Source organism: Prunus dulcis, chromosome 4 (assembly GCF_902201215.1).
Source record: "Prunus dulcis chromosome 4, ALMONDv2, whole genome shotgun sequence".
NCBI classification, from domain to species: domain Eukaryota; kingdom Viridiplantae; phylum Streptophyta; class Magnoliopsida; order Rosales; family Rosaceae; genus Prunus; species Prunus dulcis.
The window spans coordinates 9,960,470-9,976,528 of NC_047653.1; the positions used below are offsets into that span (position 1 = coordinate 9,960,470).

At 38.9% G+C, this 16,059-nt stretch overlaps 3 protein-coding genes across 3 annotated transcripts; 2 read left to right on the forward strand and 1 right to left on the reverse strand.

Moving 5' to 3' along the window:
• Positions 1 to 4,220: 4,220 nt before the first annotated feature.
• On the forward strand, positions 4,221 to 6,417 carry LOC117625318 (peptide-N4-(N-acetyl-beta-glucosaminyl)asparagine amidase A). Its single transcript, XM_034356897.1, is given in 2 exon segments — positions 4,221 to 4,224; positions 4,500 to 6,417. Coding segments are annotated over 2 exon segments (1,674 nt in total). The 3' UTR covers positions 6,170 to 6,417.
• A 583-nt stretch (positions 6,418 to 7,000) lies between these two features.
• On the reverse strand, positions 7,001 to 8,766 carry LOC117623893 (polygalacturonase-like). The gene is made up of 3 exons (XM_034354911.1): positions 8,517 to 8,766; positions 7,987 to 8,295; positions 7,001 to 7,824 (listed from the first exon to the last, which is right to left on the reverse strand). Exons 1-3 carry the CDS (start codon positions 8,649 to 8,651, stop codon positions 7,063 to 7,065), a joined length of 1,206 nt encoding a protein of 401 aa, XP_034210802.1. The 5' UTR covers positions 8,652 to 8,766; the 3' UTR covers positions 7,001 to 7,062.
• Positions 8,767 to 11,591: 2,825 nt separating this feature from the next.
• On the forward strand, positions 11,592 to 15,737 carry LOC117626357 (uroporphyrinogen decarboxylase 1, chloroplastic). Its single transcript, XM_034358023.1, has 6 exons — positions 11,592 to 11,679; positions 11,789 to 11,946; positions 13,201 to 13,583; positions 13,709 to 13,993; positions 14,425 to 14,660; positions 15,210 to 15,737. Exons 1-6 carry the CDS (start codon positions 11,657 to 11,659, stop codon positions 15,382 to 15,384), a joined length of 1,260 nt encoding a protein of 419 aa, XP_034213914.1. The 5' UTR covers positions 11,592 to 11,656; the 3' UTR covers positions 15,385 to 15,737.
• The last annotated feature ends 322 nt before the right edge of the window (positions 15,738 to 16,059 follow it).

The window sequence follows — 16,059 nt, forward strand, 5'->3', positions numbered from 1 at the left end:
TATTAACAGCATAACAAAGATCAGGTCGAGTGAATGTCAAATATTGCAGTGCCCCAACAATACTCCTGTAGATGGTTGGATCAGATAAGGAGTCACCCTCCGAAGCCAAAAGCTGACAATGTGGCTTACATGGAGTAGTACAAGATCGACATGTATCCATACCAGCCTTTGCAAGTAAATCTCTAGCATATTTTGTTTGACAGACAAAGATATCTCCATTATCATGGTAAGAAATCTGCAATCCTAAGAAGTAGGTTAATCGCCCCATATCTTTCATTTCAAACACAACACTTAATTCATCAATAACCTCTTGAACTAAACTATCTTTAGAACCAGTCAAGATAATATCATCAACATAGAGGAGAAGAATGACACTATCTGAACCAACATGCTTAACAAAGAGACTTGGATCAGAATGAGAAACAGTAAAACCAATGGCTGGAAGATGACCTGTGAATTTTGCATTCCAAGCTTTGGGTGCTTGCTTTAGCCCATAAAGAGATTTTCTCAATTGACAAACATGGGTTGGATACTTAGAGTCTTCAAAACCTTGAGGTTGGCGCATAAACACTTCTTCTTCAAGGTCACCATGAAGAAAAACATTTTTCACATCAAGTTGTCTAAGAGACCACCTGTTCATAGCAGCAATACTCAAAACCAATCTGACTGTTGTATGCCTTACAACAGGGCTAAAAGTCTCACTAAAATCTAAACCATGAGCTTGACTGAAATCTTGCACAACCAAGCGAGCCTTATGTCTTGCTACAGACCCATCTGAGTTCTTCTTGACTCTATAAACCCATCGGCTACCAACAATGTTTTTATCCATAGGCTACCAACAATGTTTTTATCCATAGGCATAGGAACTAAATCCCATGTACCTTGGGTGTGCAAAGCTTCAATTTCTTCTCTCATAGCCTGTATCCAAACAGATTATTGAGAAGCAGCCTTATAAGTGGCTGGTTCAACAGCGGAAGAGATGGAATAGTAGTAAGATAACATTGATATTCCTCAAATGGCTTAGGCTTGACAATACCACTCTTAAACCTTGTCTGCATAGGATGCATAGGAGGAGGCATATATGGTGAAGAAGATTCATGAGAAGGCAAAAAAACTTGTAATTGTTGAGCATTAAGAACTTGTAAATTCTCTGTAGAGTCTGCACTCGAACCAACCAAAACAGGATCACCACCAAAAGATGCAAAAACATGGGAAGGGATATCAGAGGATTGTGAGGAAGCAAGACTAGGATATGGACTAGAAGCCAAGGAAGGCACATGGTGCGAAATAGAAACTACAATAGGTGGAGCCTTGAAAGAAGATGAAGGACAAGAAGAAATATTGCTAGATGGAAGTGAAGGCTTGGAGTGCCCAAAAGGAAAGACACCCTCATCATGAACCACATGTCTAGAAAGAAGGAATCGGTGAGTAGTAGTGTTATAGCATATAACACCTTTATAACCCTGTGAATATCCCATGAAAACACACTGTACAGTCCTAGATTGAAGTTTATGTTCATTAAATGGTCTAATATATGGATAAACAGTTGTGCCAAAGACTCTTAGATGCTGAAGAGGTGGAGGCTTGTCAAATAACTTTTGAAAAGAAGACTGATTCCCAAGAGCAATACTAGGCATAAAATTGATCAAGTAAGCAGCATGTGCCACAGCATGATACCGAAACTGACCAGGAAGATTGGCAGGAACTAACAGAGTTAAGGCAGTTTCTATAACATGGCGATTCTTTCTCTCAGCAAGACCATTTTGCTGAGGAGTAGAAGGACAAGACAACTGGTGAATGATGCCTTTTGAGTCAAGAAAAGAGGCAAATTGTGAACTATTAAACTCACCACCCCCATCGCTTTGAAAATATTGAAGATGAGCACCAAATTGAGTACTAATAAAAGCGTAGAACTTAAGAAAGATCTCAAAACTGCCAGATTTATTGAACAGTGGATAAAGCCACAGGAAACCAGTACATTCATCAACAAATGAGACATAATAGCGATATCCATCTATGGATTTATTTCTAGAGGGACCCCATACATCACTATGGATCCTCTGAAAAGCTATTTTAGACCTAATATGCTCACTAGGAAAAGGCAACCTATGCATTTTGCCATGCAAACAAGCAGAACATAGGGCAGAAACAGAATCAGTAGAAACAGACACAGCAGAGGCCTGAAGCATTAGTTTCACAACTTCATTTGTTGGATGACCTAACCTTTTATGCCAAAGAGAGGATTTAATTTGTTGGCCAAGATAGGCAACTGGAGCAGAAGAAAAACAGGAAGCATGATTCAAGACAGAAGAAGTAGCTAGAGGAATGTGATAGAGACCTTGATTACTCTTGCCCTGAAGAACAATTTGCTTGGTGAGCTTGTCCTGTATGCAAAAACCAGAGGCATCAAAGGTGATAAGACAATTGTTATCTTTACACAATTGATGAACCGATAAAAGATTGGCTTTAAGTTTGGGAACATGAAACACAGATGGCAGAGATAAAGATCTGGTATTGGCACAAGAAATAGAAGTAGTGCCAAGATTAAGAATTTCCAAACCTTCCCCATTACCAACAGTGACATTCTCAGTCACATCACAAGAAGTGATATTATGCAGGTGAGAGGCATTTCCAACCATATGATGAGAAGCTCCTATGTCAGCAATCCAGACCTGTTCTGGAGAATAAGAAGACTGAGCCGTCATAGCAGTTAAGGAAGATGGCGGTGCTTGCCCTTGAAAAGCATAGTTAGAGCGGTGATAACAATCCAAAGCAGCATGCCCTCGTTTGCCACATATTTGGCACTCAACAACAGGTGAAGGAGCATCCGAAGAGGGAGCATTTCAAAAATAACAGTTCGCCGCCGTATGACCTCGTTTGCTGCATATTTGACATTCTGGCACAACTTTGTACGAACCAGAACCACCATAATTGGAAGAGGGAGCACCACAAAAACCAGATGAGTGAAACTGAGACTGTTGATTCCGACCGCCATTAAACCTTCCACGACCAGAAGAAAAACCACGAGAAGAAGGAGGCAGAGGATGAGAAGGAGTAGGCAATAAGCCCTGACCAGAAGCAACAGAAGAAGGCTGAGCACTAGAAGACGAATTCGCAGCATACAGATCTGAGTGATGAACAATACGAGTCTCAGCAGTTTGCTCTGCAGCTAGGAGTTGAGTGCGAAAATCCTTAAGAGTGATTGGAGAATCACGAGCAATCAAAACAGTCTTGATTATGGCATACTCTTGTGGTAAACCATTCAATGCAGCAATAACAAAATCATCATCGGAAATGAGCACAGCAGCCGCACGCAATTGGTCACGAATATGTTTAAGACGAAGCAAGAATCGTTCAATGGAGTCTCCACCTTTTTGAGCAGTCTGCAGTTTTGTTTTCAGATGATTAATTCTTGCTCGAGAAACAGAGGCATAGCGATCACAGAGATGAAGCCAGGCCTCTCTAGCTGTTTGACTCCCGATGACATACTCAAGTGCTTCATCTGACAAAGATGCAATAAGAAGGCTCAAGAGTGCCTTGTCTGTGCGAATCCAGTCTTTATAGGCCACAGTGAGCTCAGAAGTAGCGCCTTCTTCATCGACAATGGAAAATTTGGGAGGAGAAACAGATGAACCATCGAAGTGGCCGAACAAATCGTAGCCCTGGAGCACCAACTCCAGTTGATAACTCCACTTCAAGAAGTTATCATCGTTAAGCCGAATGGTAAGCATGCCCAAAAGGCCGTCAATTTTGAGGGAAAAAAAAAAAGCCATGAAAGCAAAATTAGGGTTTCACAGAAGAAAATTTTGGGTTGGAGAAAATTACAGAGAAATTGAGAGATCGGGATTTGAGATTGACAGAAGAAAGAAGCAGAGAAATGAGAAGGAAGAGAATGCAGAAGTGAATAGACCTCAGAATCGAACCTAAGCTCGTGATACCATGATAACAGTAAGAGAATACTGAGAAAAGAAGAAGAGAGAAGAAGAAGGAAGAAGAAGAAGTTCGAGAATAGAAGGCTTTTGTATGGATTATTTCTGAAAATGATTACAATGGAATATTACTTATATAGTAAACTAACAGACTCTCTTAACAAACTAATAGATTCTCTTAACACTCTAACAGACTCTCTTAACAAACAAACAGAACACGTGCCATTCAATATGATATGAATATATGGTTATCAAGTATGACATAATTAGCGAATGCTTGGTGTGTGAAATATGAGTAATTTTTGTATGTTCCGGGTACTTGTGGGTGAAATAGGCATCTTTTCAGACTTTTCTTTAACTAAATATACATGCACCCATACTTTCTCAACAAAAGTGTCTTCACAAAGAATATGACAAAACTGAATTTGGGAGAAGCAAGAAACCAAATATCTGATATTCTTAAGATAGCACAGATATATGCCGTGGTGTAGCACATCTGCCTTAATGTATATGTACTTGTGCGTGGTTGTTTGTTATCCTTGTTTTTCTTGGCCAAAAAAGGGAAGTAAGCAAATGCAACGATTGAAGTACCAAAAACCAAGCCTTGTTCCCAGCTCATTCTCCAGCATGACTTTGCCTACACATATGGCCAAGGTCCAGTCTTTGCAAACTACACCCCTCCTTCCCATTGCCCATCTCAAACTTTCTCCACAATTGTCCTTGAATGGAAAGCTACCTGCAGAGGAAGGCAATTTGACCGCATTTTCGGGGTTTGGCTTGGTGGGGTTTAGATTCTCAGGAGCTGCACGGCAGAACCAAGGCCTAATGGGATTGTTTGGACTGTCGAGAAGGACATCACAAGGTACTATTCACTGCTTAAGAGTAATCAAACATTTGCTGTTTATCTTGGCAATTTGATAGATAAAACCTACACTGGGATTTATCATGTGAATATAAGCATTCATTTTTACCCTGCTGAAGAGAAATTGAATTCTTTTGAGCAAAAGTTGGATAATTTGGCATCTGGGTACCATTCTTGGGCTGATTTGATTTTACCCATTTCGAGAAATCTGCCTTTGAATGATGGGTTGTGGTTTGAAGTTCAGAATTCAAATGATACGGAATTGAAGGAGTTCAAGATTCCACAAAATGCTTATAGGGCTGTGTTGGAGGTGTATGTTTCATTTCACGAGAATGATGAATTTTGGTATTCAAATCTTCCTAATGAGTACATAGCTGCAAACAACCTTAGCGGTACACCCGGAAATGGGCCTTTTAGGGAGTTTGTGGTCAGTCTAGATGGTGAGGTTGTTGGTGCAGTCTGGCCTTTTACTGTGATTTTCACTGGAGGGATCAATCCTCTTTTGTGGAGACCCATTACTGCAATTGGCTCATTCGATCTTCCGACTTATGATATTGAAATTACACCATTTTTAGGGAAGATATTAGATGGGAAGAGCCACAAGTTTGGGTTTAATGTTACAAATGCCTTAAATGTTTGGTACATTGATGCAAATTTGCATCTTTGGTTGGACAAACAGAGCACAAAAACTGAAGGAAAGCTTTTTAAACATAGTAGCTTGCCCCTTGTTGTTTCCCTGGTTTCAGATTTCAAGGGTTTAAATGGCACATTTTTGACAAGGACAAGCAGGTCCGTGTCATCAACTGGATGGGTGAAGTCTTCCTATGGGAATATCACAACCCGTTCAATTCAAGACTTCTATTACAGTAATTCAATGGTCCTGGGGAAAGATGGTAATATGCAGATAGTCAACCAGAAGATCATTTTCAATGACTCAGTTTATATTAACCTGCCATCCTCCTATGTTCACTCACTGACATCACACAAAACATTTCCACTTTATTTGTACACTGACTTCTTAGGACAAGGAAATGGAACTTATTTATTGATTACAAATGTGGACTTGGGATTTATTGAGAAGAAGTCTGGTTTGGGATTCTCGAACAGCTCTCTCAGAAATCTGCAGAGTGCTGAGGGCAATATGGTTGTGAAAAACAATTTGGTTGTGAGTGGATTGGGGAGCACTCAGCAAGTCTATAGATATGATGGTGGTAAATTCTGTTACTTCAGAAATATAAGCAGCTCAAACTACACAATACTCTATGACAAGGTGGGGAGCAAATGCAACAAAAAATCGTTGTCTAATTTGGATTTTGTCTTAAGCAGACTGTGGCCTTTTGGTGCTCGAATGAATTTTGCTGGTCTCCGATTTACATGAGAACAATGAGGAAAGTCTAGCTCATCCACATTCATGTATCTTCTGTTTGTTGGAACCACAAATAAATATGTGTATTCTGTACTCAATTTCATTTCGTGGGGATTCTTCTAGATTGTAGTTGAGGTATCTGCACTTCACCCAAGTGATTCTGGTTTTACTTGGATTTGGAATGATTACTAAAAAGTGGATCAGGTCAGCTTGTGATATGTCAGTATAATCAAAGTTTATGCAGGAAATTATAAACCATTATTTTTTGGCTTTCGCATTTCTTGGCTTTTAAATTTTTAATATGATCCATGCATTGAAAATCCAAGGGGTATCCTCTATCTGCTATATCTGTGAGTTCAATTAAATCTTACCACAAAACTTTGAACCGATTTTTGTGTGGACTTATCTCTGCAGAGGTCCTCCTAACTTCCTTGATTTCTTTTAATTTCTTCTGGTTGGAGTCAAATTACCCTGCAATTTTCGGTCGTGTGTTTGCTTAATCTGCGTCTGTGAAATAACTCATTGACTTCCAACAAACCCCGTAAAACAGAGCCTATTAATTCATGCTATATTACCTTGATTTAATGTTCAAGTTTCATATAAACACGCAAATGCAGTTAAAATCCAAATAATAATCACCACATTGAAACGACGAAATACTAGTACATGATTAGTCTGAACAAACAATATTTAAAGCCAGAAGTTATTACAAAAAGCAGCAATATTCTGTTGCTGATGTGATTCTTAGATACGTACATCACCACCCATCATTCAATTAAGTATGAAGGAAGGGGTGAATACCCTATTATATATATATATATATATATATATATATATAAACCATTTTAATCTGTCTTTATCTCTTTCTCTATCTTGGATGTAAAGATGTCGTAGGTGAACTAATATCAGGCAACAGCTCGTGTATTACAAGCAGCAGGATCAACATGGCCAGCCACAGCAGGCTTCACGTTTTTACATCTAAATTGAGTCTCCAAACGGTCATCCCCTACGACGAGAACTCTCAAGTCGATAAACCTGATGTCCTTACATGCGTCGGGAGCAGTGCCACACTCAAGAATAACGACACGAGGGTCCACGGAAGTGCCCTTAATGTTCTTGAAGCTCACATTTTCCACCTTAACTTTGGAGGGGTTTGTCGTTCGGCACTGTTTTGATGGGCAATGCTCCTGGTCTAAGATTATAGCCATGTTCTGAAGATAGTCGAAAATAATGTCTTCAAAAACCAAATTAGAGATGGCTATATTAGCATTAGAAGCCGCCGAACTCTGGATCCTAATTGCACCCTCAGTGTGTGAGAAGGTACAGTTTCTCACCGTCACGCCCTTAATCGGCTCCTCTTTGCCAGTGTTGCCTAGGACACTCACACCAAGGCCATTGCCTTGTGAGCAGGTCATTTTTTCGATGTTGATCCCAGTGTTTCCATCTAGGATAGTGACACAGTTGTCGTGAAGGATTTTGATGTTTGTATTGATGATGTTAATGTTTGTTGACTTTTCGATCAGGATTCCCTCCCCACCTTTGATGCCAATGTCAACATTGTCCACTGTCATGTTTATTGACCGGTAAATGCCAATGTGACCGCCGACGCTATTGTTCGATGTTATGCCTTGGATGTGTGAATCCTTAACCATAGCGAAAACTAAATTCTGCATTCAATCAAAGAAGCATTAAATAATCCCGATCGAACAGATCATAACTTCCGTCTTCATTTTGTTTGAAGAAGTTCTGAGTTCAAAACTCATGTATGATAAATAGTTGTTGAATAAACAAACAAAAAAATTAAAATTATTGAGAATGGGGATGCGTACTAGAGGCGGTTGTTCGCATTGTTTAGCTTTAGTACAATTGCCTTCAAATCCTTGGCCATCAAAAATGCCATCTCCTGAGATGAACAAGTTGTTAACCTGCGTGAAACTAATCCACGCATTAGGGTGCGCACCTCCAGTTACCGACTGCTTTTTTGAAGACTGCACTGTTCCGTCAACCTTAAAGTGAATAGTTTTTGCTTTGCAGGGCCCTGCAAAATCAACCGGACCAACTATATATGTTCCTTTTGGTATCACATATCTGTTATTTTGCCTCTCGCTGCAGGCTTGTGTCCATGCTTGTGTGAAAGCCTGAAAATTTACTCACGTAACAAGAAAACATTAGTTTGATGAGAAACAATTCAGTTGGCTTGTAAACTTTTTCATAACACCAAAAGTATCACATAGCACACTAAATTTTATTCGCCGAATGACGTGATAGTATTTGATTGTTCGATGAAAAAACTAAAGTTTATTTTGTTAGAGAAAAATCTGAGTTTCAATATCATGATCGAGAGTTAGTTGTTTGTTACCTTGGTATCATCTGTCTTGCCATCACCCTTGGCTCCAAATTTAACGACATCAACACTGATAGCTTTGGCTTTGATGGCACATATCGCCACCAAGAACAAAAACCAGGTAATTCCATGAATAAATTCTGAACCCATGTTTTAGAATTGTATTTGTACAACTTTTAGCCTCTGATAATCTCAATACTGTTGGATTCAGGATCGTTCTCAAAGGGTGCATTTTATAGTGTCAAAAAGGAAACTCGCCACTGCAAAATTGTGAACCAAAATTTATGTGGACCACTACTAATCTCTTAAGTCCTATTCAGGTGCTGACTTTCTTTTATTTATTTACTTTCCTTTATGTGGATTCAATTTCCTCCAATTTTAGTTGTTATTTTTGCTTAATTTAGGCTCCTACTATTCACACAAGAAACATATGTCTTGCTTCTTCCAAGAAACTACATTCACGGGGTAAATTTCGTTGACCTCCGGCAAATTCTGTGAATAAGAAAAAGTTTTGTTGACCTCTAACAAATTGTTTCAATAACTTTCGTCCACAAGATTTGAACTCATGATCTACTTAAACAAAATGGAGACTGTGTGTTAATAGACCAAATCATCAATGATAATTTATTTAATATTATAATGTTTATTGGTTATTTGTTATTTTTTTATTAGTAATTATAATATACCTACAACAATAGTTTGCATTCTAATTTTTGTAAATACTCTTGATGTACATACATATATAATAATGTACCTATTATTTTTTATGAATAAAAATCGGCCTATTATATCTATTCGCGTCACTACACACATATTTTGATATTGATCTCATTTAATTGTTTATAATAGGGGTTGGGGTAGTGTGGGACGGAGAGAGTATTAGATAATTAGTGAATACTAGGTGTGTGAAATAGGAGTAATTTTTGTATGTTCCGAGTACTGGTGGGTGAAATAGGCATCTTTTCAAACTTTTCTTTAACTAAATACACATGCACCCATACTTTCTCAACAAAGTGGCTTCACAAAGAATATGACAGAACTGAATTTGGGAGAAGCAAGAAACCAAATATCTGATATTCTTAAGATAGTACAGAGATATATGCCGTGGTGTAGCACATCTGCCTTAATATATATGTACTTGTGCATGGTTGTTTGTTATCCTTTTTTTCTTAGCCAAAAAAGGGAAGCAAGCAAATGCAAGGAGCAGGACTTGGCCAGACACAGCAGGCTTCACGTTTTTACATCTAAATTGAGCTTCGAAACGGTCGTCCTTCGACAGTAATTTTCACGTGGATAACTTGGCGTCCTTCCATGCGCCGAGTGCGGTGCTGCACTCAAAGAACGATGATATGAGGGTGCACGGAGGTGCCCTTAATGTTCTTGCAGCTCACATTTGACACCTTGACTATGGAGGGGTATTTGGCTTGGGGCACTGCTTTGCTTGGCAATGCTCTTGGTCAAAGATTATATGGATGTTCTGAAGATAGTCCATAACAATGTCCTCAAAAACCAAATTATAGACGGCTATATCAACATTAGAAGCCACCAAACTCTGGATCCTATAATAGCACCCTCAGTTTGAGAAGGTACAGTTTCTCATCGTCACTCCCATAAGCGGCCCCTCTGTCAGTTTTGCCTAGGACCCCATGCCAAGCCCATTGCCGTCTGCGTGTACAAGTCATTTTTTTGGACGTTGATCCCGGTGTTTCCATCTAAGATAGTGATTGTTGTTCACGATTGTTGATTCTTGGATTATAATTCCCTCCCGCCAGACTCAGTGATCTCAACGTCGTCCACTGTCACATCCGTGCTCTTGTAAATGACAATGTGAGCTTCGAAGTTATGCCTTGGATATGTACATCCTTAACCATAGCGAAAGCTAAATTATGCATTCTACGGACTTGCATCAAAGAAGGATTAATCTCGATCAAATAGATTTAACTCCCGTCTTCATTTTGTTAGAAGAAGTTTTGAGTTCAAAACTCATGTACGATAGTCGTTGAATATTAGTTTTTCTCAATGAACACAAAGAACTCAGTGCCGAAATTGAGAGCAAATAAAAAATGGCAAAAAGTCATTTTAGGTCCTTGGTTTACCACTTTTACCACTAAGGTCCCTATGATTTCAATTTTGTCACTTTTGTCCTTGTGGTTTCAATTTGAACCAATTTAAAGACAACTCTCAATTTCTGATACTTATTGAGGGCATTTTGGTCCAAACTTGCAGCACCTCCCTAATCACCCTACAGCCACCCAGCAGCCCCTCCAAAAACTTATCTCTGTTGTAAACCAGCAACAAAGAATGCTCCATTTGAATTTTTGTTGATAAAAATTATGGCCATCTATACATAAACATCAACTAACAAAATCATAATCGAGCGGGTCTTAGGATTACACAAGAGAGATACATTTTTTTGTTTTCCTGAACCCAAAGAAAAACTCACAATTATAATCATAATCCATCCCATTTCTTCATAAGGGATGAAAGTAATCTTAAGCCAAAAAAGAAAAACACGGTACCCGGAGCAAGTCTACTTCGGTCTTTTGTAAGCTTCATAAAAGTAGCCTAGGATTACAACAACGTCATCAATTGCAGCTCTTACTGCACCTTGTGCCAGTGTCACAAGCTTCGATAGTTTCTTATTATGTAATTCAACATAATCTCTAAAAAAATTATTAATGAAGGTGTATAATGGTACCACTCTTTGTACATCTCCAAGAAGCATTGTTTGTTGCTGGTTTAGACAATGGGATTGTCAATGTTTACAACATGGAGGAGTTTTTGGAGGGTTAGTGGCGGTGGAGGTGGTTGGGGAGGGGCTGCAAGTTTGGACTGAAATGCCCCTCAATAAGTATCAGAAATTAGGAATTGTCCTTAAATTGCATCAAATTGAAACCACAGGGATAAAAGTGACGAAATTGAAACCACATGGACCTTAGTGGTAAAAATAATAAACCACAGGGACCAAAAGTGACTTTTTGCCATAAAAAATTGCTAGAACGAGCTAAAATCCTACCAGCCGTTGGATCTCATTAATTCAGATCCAACGGTTACCAGTATGGTCCCGCATTCCTCCCGCAAATGGAAAATTTCTGCAAAATACAAATCCTCCAACTCTACATACAGTTGTCCGTCTCTCTCCCTCTCTATCCGAAATGGGTTTATCTGCTCCAGCCAGGCCAGCTCTCTCTCTCTCTCTCTCTCTCTCTCTCTCTCTCTGAATTTGTTATTTGCGTCCTTCTTGGGGCATACCACTTCCTATCAAACTGAAATTTGGTTATTTGCAGTGTGAACAGCTCTCCGGGATGGAAGTCTTCGAGCTTGTTCGTGCAGTCGGGGGCAAGTTCTACTTGTGCTACTCTCCGTGGTTCCATGGCTTCTTCTAAAAGAAAATGTGCCCAAAAGAAAGTTTCTGTAACCTGCTCTTCTTCTTCTTCATCTTCTGGTATGCTTCTTTTCCCCCTTGTTTTTTTTATTTTTTTTATAAAGAAATGTATTTACTTTTTTGGTTTTTGTGGCTCATTTTCTGTTAACTTGAAATGGTTTATTCTCCAATCTTGCTTTCTTGCATTGTAGTTCACGGTTATGTTATAATACTTCGGTTTTGATTATATTGTGAATCAATGAGCAATTCCTACTATCCAGATTCTAATTTTTTGTTTAGGTGGTGAACACAAAGTGATAAATGAGTGATAATACCAAAAATGAAGCTGAAATTAAAAATAATGCAATCTCTAGAGGGTTAATTTAAGACCAATTGAAGAAAAGGATCAGAGAAAAGCTTGTTAAGCCCCGTAAAACCCCTTAGAGTGGCCGGAATTTGCCCCTCTGCTGGTGCCCACTATGTGCTCGATTAAATGCCTCAAAGAGGATATGTTCTGGAATTGTGCCTCGCATTTTCAGTGGCTATGGCAGAAATTTACCCTCTTTCCCAAGGACCCTCAGAACGGCTAGAAATGGAAAGAGCTGTTTCTTAGAGAGAGATGGACAGAGAGAAAGGGAAAACCCAGAAAAAGGCTGTTAAAGACAGTTTGGAACAAGCATTTGTGATGTGGAAGCTGTCTTAGGAGGAGTAATGTGTTTATAGCACTGCAGGGCTTTGGCATAATACTTGTTTGGTCGGAGTGAGTGACAACTTCGTATACAATGTTTCATTTGAGAGAAAATGGTACTAAAATGTAATGAAAAGTTATAGGTGCCTGGGAGAAACATAGTTTGGAAATACTATGCATCAATGAAGTTCCTTTTTTATTTTATGGTCCATGAACTATAGAGAGAAACTGTGCTCATCTCTTAATCAAGTTTTTTCATTACTCACATCATACCTTTTAGTTGATTTGGCATTGCTGTTATGGAGAATATATTGTTTCCCATCTGGCTTGGCTCAGGTGATAACAGGGTTAGTTGATATTGAGGTTGATCTATGAGTCAAGGTCTAACCAATTAAAGATATATATTAGTGTGCTAATAGTTTGAATTGACCCAAGACCATGAGCCTTCTCTTCACGCATATTGAGGCGTTGCCTCTTATAAAATGCTAGTGCGTATTGCAACACATAATGTTCAACCCTGTCCTAATATTTGAACTTCGCTAGTTTAATGTTTTAGTCTCAGTAACTTCTCTTTAAAAATTGTTTTTGTTGTTAAATAAAGCTTGCATTTTAATTTTCATATTAAACTCCACTTCCCCGACTCCCAGATCCACTCTTGGTTAAGGCTGCGAGAGGTGAGCCTGTAAGTCGGCCTCCAGCATGGATGATGCGCCAAGCAGGAAGGTATATGGCCGTTTACAGAAAGCTTGCAGAGAAATATCCATCATTCAGAGACAGGTCAGAGACAACTGATCTCATTGTGGAAATTTCTTTGCAGCCTTGGGAAGCTTTCCGTCCTGACGGAGTGATAATTTTCTCAGACATACTTACCCCTCTACCTGCATTTGGTGTGCCATTTGACATAGAAGACATTCGGGGTCCTGTTATTCAGTCACCAATTGTTTCTGAAGAGGGTTTGAAGACTTTACATCCAATTGACTTGGATAAACTTCAGTTTGTGGGGGAATCCTTAAAGATATTGCGGCAGGAGGTACTTATTAGATACTCACATGCTTGAAAAAGAAGAGGAACTGTATTTTTTTGCCAAATTTACATGTCTGGTTATATTATATCAATCCCTGTATACTTGCTTCTCTCAGTTATTCTTTCGTTCAGGTTGGCGGGCATGCTGCTGTTTTGGGTTTTGTAGGGGCACCTTGGACGATTGCTACATACATAGTAGAAGGGGGTTCAACTTCTACGTATACAACAATAAAGAGCATGTGCCATACAGCACCACATGTATTGAGGGCTCTTCTTTCTCATTTGACACAGGCAATATCTGACTATATTGTTTTCCAAGTAGAAGCAGGGGCTCATTGTATACAAATATTTGATTCATGGGGTGGGCAACTACCACCAAGCATGTGGGATAGCTGGTCGAAGCCATATATTCAAGAGGTGAGTGGGAAGACACATATATATTTCTCTAAATGGAATTCATTTCATGTAGGTGCATATGGAAATAAATACACTAGATAACTGCCTACACAGGTTCATGGTGTGTGTCTGTTTGAGGAATTTATTATGCTAATCTGGGCAAAGTAGCTTTTTCCTTCTGTAGACTCTGTGTCATGGTTCTCTGACTTTGCTCTGTTTCCATCTTATTGTTTGAAAGTTTGCATCATCTCATTGTTTATTGATCAGTAATAAATTCAGCATATAATTTATCTTTATATGCCTTTTTATACCTTACACTTGCTTGGACCTTATAAAATTGCAAGAGTGGTTGTTATGCCATTACATTCTGTTATTTTTTCCTCTTTTTTTCTTTATGGGTAGGAGTCTCTTCCTTTTCCTTCTGTTCACAAGGTAGTGTTCTTAAATTGCAGATCGTAAGTTCAGTTAGGAAAAGATGCCCTAAAACACCACTTGTTCTGTACATTAATGGGAATGGCGGCCTTCTTGAGCGTATGAAAGGAACTGGAGTAGATGTGATTGGGCTTGACTGGACGGTGGACATGGCAGATGGTAGAAAACGATTGGGTAGTGAGATCAGTGTACAGGGAAATGTGGACCCTGCTTACCTATTTTCTCCGCTTCCATCCCTGACTGAAGAAATTCTAAGGTTTGTTATGGGAACATCTCTGAACTTCCTCGCAACTAATTTAATTCAAAACTTGGCCTGCAATATGAACTTCCATTTGTGTGGACCATTGGCTTATTCAGTTGTTGGAAATTGCCTAAGTTTAAATTGGATTAGACTTCTGTGACTTCTCACCCTATAACTAAAAGTTGGACGGTATTACGCCTGGACAATTGACTATCCAGATTCCAGAGAGAAGAGGGGGTGATCGGGCAGGGAGTCCATAACCCATTTTATAGTTCAAAATTTCCACTTTGAATTCTACACGTGAATGTTATTAGCTTGGCCCCATCTAAAAGATAAAAATAAAAAGAAATCCTAGCATAGTACTTGACGATTGGTTAGAATTTAGTCCTTGCCCCAAACATTTACTGGTAAACAATTTCATTAATTGAATTTTTTTCTCAAACGAGTGTCAACTTCTACTTTATTCTATATGGATTGACAAAGGGTTGTGTGGTTTTCTATTTTCTGTGTTTTGTTTTCAATTGTCAATTGTATATATTTCTGAAACTAACAGAATATATTCAGGGTGGTGAGGTCTGCAGGGCCAAGGGGACACATTCTCAATCTAGGGCATGGTGTTCTTGTACGGACACCTGAAGAATCCGTTAGACATTTCTTTGAAGTTGCAAGAAGCTTGAATTATGATACATTTCTACAAACACAAACACCGACCGAAGGAATTGGTAGTTTAGTGATATAATTTAATGTGAGACAATTCAGCAATTTTGCTTGACAAGTTGGCTTTTGGTTGAGAGTTCACTTCCAATTATGGAAGCATCGTGCTCGATTGCTCTTTACCTCATGTAGTTGAGGGTTCAAAAGAGCTCTAAAGTTCCCAACATGCTTGAGGGTGAGCTTACTTCTCGTATTCAATTATTTTTGTAATAATGATAGCTGGGATGAATAAATGAACCTGTTCTTGTTGTACAGCTATCCTTTGTGCCTGCCTTTTATGATAGCTAGAGGCCTAGAGGGCTCTCACTTATATTGTTGTTTGGGGTATTGCAGAGTCATGTGTTTCTAATCAAAACTTATGCTAATCAATTCCAATTATAACATTTCTAAGCTAAGTTGCATGCTTAATCAATTCTCTAGATTTGCATCTATGAAGTATATGAACGCCCATTTCTTCTGCAACATCTTTCATCTTATAAAAGTTACTAGATTTTTAATGTTGTCATTATAAGAATGCGAGTGCTCCATGTGTGATCCATTCTAATTATCGTAGGAAAGTCTGCTTGTATATTCTGTTACAGCAGCTAGAAAGCGGAGAGCTTGATATATGGTTAAGGCCACTGTAATACAATCATCAGTCAACAAAAAGTTAATCAGTTGTTTCTCTTTAATCGTCGTCCATTGGTTCTCGCAAATTCTT